We start from the raw sequence: 6,000 nt of genomic DNA on the forward strand, positions 1-6,000 counted from the left end.
ATACAGCTGAGGTTGATAAACTGGCATCAATGAGGTATTTCACCACTGGAGGGAGGATCTTGTCTATAAAACTGGGCTGTCTATGCAGTAGAAAGGCTCAAATATTTTTCAAAGTGGTGCTACATGACCAGAGAAAACTGCACCTCTATCCTCACCAGCTGACCACTCCTGACTCTCAGCCTGAGAGCTGGAGACATGTCATTCGGAGGGCTTTTTGCTGAGTGGGAAGCCGTGGCTGCAGGCAACATGGCATAAAGTTGTTCATGTGCTTGTTCATGTGCATATACTATTCACATTTTAATGTCCTCTCTCCAGAAGCTCAACAACTGCGATAATCAATCACTAATCAATATTTGCTGTTTTTGGCTCCTCAACTGTGAGATCAACATCACTTTAAATACTGTTAAATGTTGTGGTCTTGGACTGTTGGTGGGACAAAGCAATTTGATTCATGTGATTCTATAAACTAAACAATGAATTAAATAATCAAAAGACGAATTAGCAGAATCATACCTGTACTGAAAAAATCTGTACTGAAATTGTGTTGCAGGCCTAACCTTCAAAATAAAAGCACAATTTTGATTGAGGTGAAAATGAAGTCATCTCCTGCTATTTGTCTAAATATTGGAAATGCCCCCGTAGGTGTCCCGTGATGCTGGTTGTGGGAGACAACGCCCCTGCTGAGGAGGGAGTGGTGAGTTCATCATCTTTCTCATCCTGCAGTAGCTCTGCTCCATCAGCTGTCTTCTTTCTTCCGCTTCTCAGTCCTGCCTCAAAGAAATACAAAGCTCTAGATGGTGACCCCCCCCCCACCCCTGTTCTTACCCTGTTCAGCGTTTTGTACTTGGCATGTAAATCCAGTTAGTGACTGTTTGTCCTCATTCAGTAAAACAGAAACAGGTCAGCCAGCAGAGACCTGGTTTACTATCTCTGCAACCCTGCTGCCCCCCCCCACAAGGGAAACTGTGCGTCTGTTCTCTCTTTGTCTGTCCATCTGCCTTTGTGTGCAATGGTGTCTTTGATACTATAGGTGTGTGTGTGTGTGTGTGTGTGTGTGTGTCAGTTCTCCAGGGGCCAGATGGCTTTACTCTGTCTCTGGGGTTTCCTACTTTGAAGTGGCCCAGATATTCATGCTTCTGCACCAGTTAATCTTCTGCATGTTCAAACTGAAATCAAATGACTCCTCTGTCAGATGGAGGAATGGGACAGAGTTATACAGAGGGAGGGTGTGGGAGGGATGTTCTTATAAAACATCTTGGACAGAGAGAAAAATGGAGGGGTGGAAAGTGACAGAGGAAGAGAGAGAAGCAGTGTGTGGTAGGGAGAGATTTAAATAAAGGTTGTTTTATCGGATGTGACAGTTGGAGGTCATGTTAATATTTCATACCCGCTTACAATATAACAGAGTGAGCAGAGAAACAGAGGAGTGGAATATGGTGATACATGCATACGTCTTTGACTCACATTTAGATATAATAGGAAATCATTTGCAATTATAAATCTGCATGCCAGTTGTAATTAACGCCTGATAATGTGTCGGAAGATGAAACTTATTTGTACAAAGCTTCATTACAAAGAAAACACTTCATGAGACAAAACAGTAATTCGTGCATGTCCCCTGAGTCTTCATATTTAACATGTTTGGGCACTTAAGTGTGTAATTTGGTAATCTCTGCGATGGATTAAAGATTAAATGCAGCAGAGAGCAAAAGGATGTTCTGTGTGTTTGACACTGGCTGTGTCACAAACATGTGTGTTCGTGTGTGTCCATAAGTGCGTGTGGTCATGTCTCGGTGCACATGTGTCTACTGTGTGTGTGTGTGTGTGTGTGTGAGCACACTGCGGCTGTGCTCTGAGGCTGCTGGAGTGACTCATCTCTGCAGCACACTGCGGTATCTGGGTCACTAACATACACAGACTCATTTAGTCTCCATATATAAACTATACGTTCAAGTACGTCTGCAGTTCCTCCAAGTCCTCACCGTCTCTGACGCTCCATAAAGTGAACACTACAGTTTGTTTTTGGCTCATTCAGTTCAATCAGCTGTTTTTTGTCCTCAAGGTCGAGTGCAACTCCAAACTGGACCCAACCAACACCACCTTCCTAAAGGTAACCGTCCTCATCTGACCCACAGCGGAAAAAAGGTTGATTAGCTGCACAAGTTCAATTTCGATCAACTTTTATGTTAATTATGTCACAATAATCCTAATTTAGACAAAATATGATGTCACTTTAATGCATCATCATCATTTATTGCTAAAATCACATTTCAAAGTATAATTTAATTAGGTCATCGACTAAAGGCATATTACATGGCAAGAGTTCTCTCTTGTAAATGAATGACTTTAATGTCGGAAATGTATAGTTTTTTCCCTTGAATATTATCCTCCCTCCCTCGGCTCTGCTTTTATACCAATACACATGAAAGACTGCTGCTTTCCTGCAGTCCTTTACTGAGGTAGATACATTTAGACAGAAACATTTGATGTAATTGGACTTTTGTTGTGGTAATGGACCCTTTCAGCAGTGCACTGGATGGACTTCCTGTTCTAGACTCTGGGAAAGTGAGGACCAGGTCAGATCCAAGAGAGAAAGAAAGGATCATTTAGAGGCAAACAGCAATTTCACATTCTTATTTTAACTGAACTAAACTTTGAAAGAAGAACAACAAAACAAGTCATACACAACAGCATGAACTGAAATAGCAGAAGGTGGATGTGACAGGAAAAGTGAAGAAACTATACACTTATATACACTGCCCCCCCCCCCCCCCCCCCCCCCCCCACAGCTTTTGAAAGAAGAAACTAAACTAATATTTAAAACATGATCTAGCAAAATACACTGTTGCCCATAAAGTTGGAATAATTGTTCAATACCCCCAATCTTGTTAAAGCCTGAATCCACAGTTTGCAAAGGTTCATTGTGGTTTAAGTTTCACTGTGATATGTTTGGAAGAGTTTGATCAATAAAGTTGAGAAGATACACACTTTATTTATCAAGAATAAATCACATTGTCACAATCATTTCATGAGAAGAGGTAAAAAAACATTTGATTCCAACTTTATGGGCAACAGTGTATATACAAAGACATTAAATGACAAAGGTGATTTCACAATAATCAATAAATCATAGTAACAGTTAAAGCATTGGGCCAAAGAGAAAATTAATCTGAATTCTATAATGCAGAAGTAACACAGTGCAACTGGAGACATTGCAGTTAGGCTCCCGGGGCACTGGGACACCCAAACTTGTTATCTTCAGATCTTTAAATGTGCTGTAAAACCATTTTACAGCTGAATTGTACAAAAATCTTATTTACACCAATTATGATGCGATAACAGAAAAAAATATTGTTGTAAAGTTGCTCTAGTTCCTTTAGTTGTGAGCTGCTCACAGTTTGGTTAACTACTGCTCTCTCCTCTCATGCTAGATGGCTGACTCTGGTGGACTTCCCCAGCTCACACAGGTAACACTCTAACAGCCATGCGTAGTCAAATGAAGCCCAAATCCAGACAAGTGACGAATGTATCATCCACAATTGATGTCGTTTGTTCCAAATCCAGTGAAACGAAAACTCTAATGTTCTGTTTTCCAGCCTGGGAAGCTGACTGAAGCCTTCAAGTATTTCCTGCAGGGAATGGGCTACAGTGAGTATCAATAAAAAGACTGTAGTTGACTCTGTACTTCAGTGAGTTAGTATGTTTTACATGCACAGTATGTTTGTGTCTTTATTTGTCTATTATTTATTTATCTATCGAGCTATTTCAGGTGAAATGTTGTTGCAATAGTGTCTCAGTGTGTTGTGGTGTCATGTTTTTCACTCAGAGGGTCATGACTTGTGTTAATCTTGCCCTCTGTCTCCCTTGCCCCAATCTTTCAGTCGCTTATGTGAAGGATCGGAGGTTGAGTGGAGGGCCAGGTACTTCCTCCTCCCCGTTCACCTCTGACCTCTTATTGCTGCCCTATTTGATGACATTGGCATTTTGAAATTTGTTTTAATTTCATTTGGTTATAAGTAGAATATTTTGGGCTGTTATGGAATTTGTTTTACTTTTGCTGTCATTTCTGGTGTGTTGTTTTTATCCCGAGGACATTAAACCCCCATCTTTGTTTTATCAACAACAATTTTTCCTTCCATGGAAAAATAAACTGCCCTCACTTCCCCTCCCCCCCATTCCTTTGCCATTACATCTCCAAAACTGCTCTTTGCATGGCCTTCAGCTAGCTTTGAGCATAGCCTTTTGGACTGTGTTTGTAACAAATGACCATGTCTTTAACTACTAACATTAACCTGGAACAGTTGAGGCTGTAAAGGAGAATACCCAACAGGACACTAAATGTAGCTCCTACCATCAAATGACAACTTTAGCTACTTAAAATTACATTACTGCTGACTATACACGACTCAAAATTCTGTGCTAAAGTGGTGAGCTAAACCCTCATAAGCATGATATGAAATATTAAACATTATACGGTATACCTTTAAGACTCAAATCCTCAATGATCCTCCAGGGCTCTGGGGTTTGGGCTTTAATTGCAGAGACTCTGCATCCTAAATGAGAGCAGAGCTTGACATTTTTACAAGAAGCAAACAGGATTCAAACAGCAATTAGTTGGACTGATATAGGAGTTTTAAAGTTGGTGCCATTTTTTTTTTTTTGCATTAAACCTGTAAGTAGTCATTATTTTGTGGCCTTAATCACTATTGCCAACATGCATGTATATATATAAAAAACAGTTTTTCAATGATAACCTGAGTTGTTTCGGATTTCTGGCCTGCAAAACTCTCCTCTCATCAGCCTTATTCACTTCCAGCATCACAAAAAGCTCTGATAAACTGACAGTACCGACTTACAAACAAAACAAAGTTTGTTTCTATCTTGTGAACATAGTTTAGCATTTGGCAGCTTAAGAGCCTGATGTTTCAGAGCTAAAAGCAGAGTGAATATTGGACTTAATTTGACAGGTGGCCAGAAGCACAATTCCAATTGAATGCTAATGTTGCTGTTTGTATGTTGAAAACTGCAAATACACAACTGTTTGCTAATCTGTTTGTTATAACAACTTTATAAGGTGATAATGTTGTATGTCCGTGTATCGTTCACAGCTTGTTGTGCTGCCCCTGAGTGGCCAAAAATCTATGATGCAGCTTTAAGGCAGGGTAACACTAGGCACACACTTAAAGTCACTTAAACCTAGTGAGGCTGAACGGATTAAGAAACAGGATGAATAAACAGTTTGACCTTGGAGGCAGCCATTGACTAAACAGTGTCAACTCAAGGCTCCTAGTTCACTTGCACAAATGCAATCAATTGATTGATAAATAACTGATAAATGATACAATGCAGTCCCGTATTAATGAAGTCACTCCTATTAGAGTTAAGCTCTGTCTAACACAAAGTGAGCCTGGAGGTCTTCCTGTGCATGGTGCTGATAACGTGTCTCTGTGTGAGCCACTCAGCTGCCGTCTCTCACAAGCCACTAAAGGGATATTCTTCAGTCCTCCACATTAGCATGTACCCCCATAAACCCCCCCCCCCAACATCAACTTATCACAGTTTTCTTTATTATTTGCAAAATGTAATGCTGAATTCTTTCCCCCCCTCCAACCTTCCTCCTCTTAGTGCCCTCTGCCAGTATGACCCGCCTGGCTCGCTCCAGGACCGCCTCCCTGACCAGCGCCAGCTCCATTGACGGGTCCCGCTCTCGTACCTGCACCCAGTCCGACAGCACCGAGGGGGTCGGCGCGGTCACCCACACCATGGAGGTGTCCTGTTGAGTCGGCCAGCCATAGCAAGAGGGTGGGAGGGGGTAGAGGGATAGAAAGAGAGAGATGAGAAGGGATGATAGCAAAGAGGAGACGGGAGGGGGTGTATGAGGAAAATATTCTTAGAAATGTGATTTAGTGAAGGTTTGACTGCCTGTCAGACGTGGAAGAGGGTTGAGGGAGACAGCAACAGGAAGGAAAGTTCATGAACGAGGTGGAGACGGCTCTCTCT

At 41.5% G+C, this 6,000-nt stretch overlaps 1 protein-coding gene across 1 annotated transcript in view; it reads left to right on the forward strand.

Moving 5' to 3' along the window:
• ndrg4 (NDRG family member 4) overlaps window positions 1-5,795 on the forward strand; it is a 50,121-nt gene extending 44,326 nt beyond the window's left edge. The window contains exons 13-18 of the mRNA XM_070830137.1: window positions 643-694; window positions 2,063-2,110; window positions 3,432-3,467; window positions 3,597-3,648; window positions 3,882-3,920; window positions 5,626-5,795. Of these exons, the coding sequence (XP_070686238.1) occupies window positions 643-694; window positions 2,063-2,110; window positions 3,432-3,467; window positions 3,597-3,648; window positions 3,882-3,920; window positions 5,626-5,780 (382 nt within the window). The 3' untranslated portion in view covers window positions 5,781-5,795. The remainder of the gene's footprint in view (window positions 1-642; window positions 695-2,062; window positions 2,111-3,431; window positions 3,468-3,596; window positions 3,649-3,881; window positions 3,921-5,625) is intronic.
• Window positions 5,796-6,000: the final 205 nt, after the last annotated feature.

This window comes from Pempheris klunzingeri, chromosome 5 (assembly GCF_042242105.1).
Source record: "Pempheris klunzingeri isolate RE-2024b chromosome 5, fPemKlu1.hap1, whole genome shotgun sequence".
Classification (NCBI taxonomy): Eukaryota; Metazoa; Chordata; class Actinopteri; order Acropomatiformes; family Pempheridae; genus Pempheris; species Pempheris klunzingeri.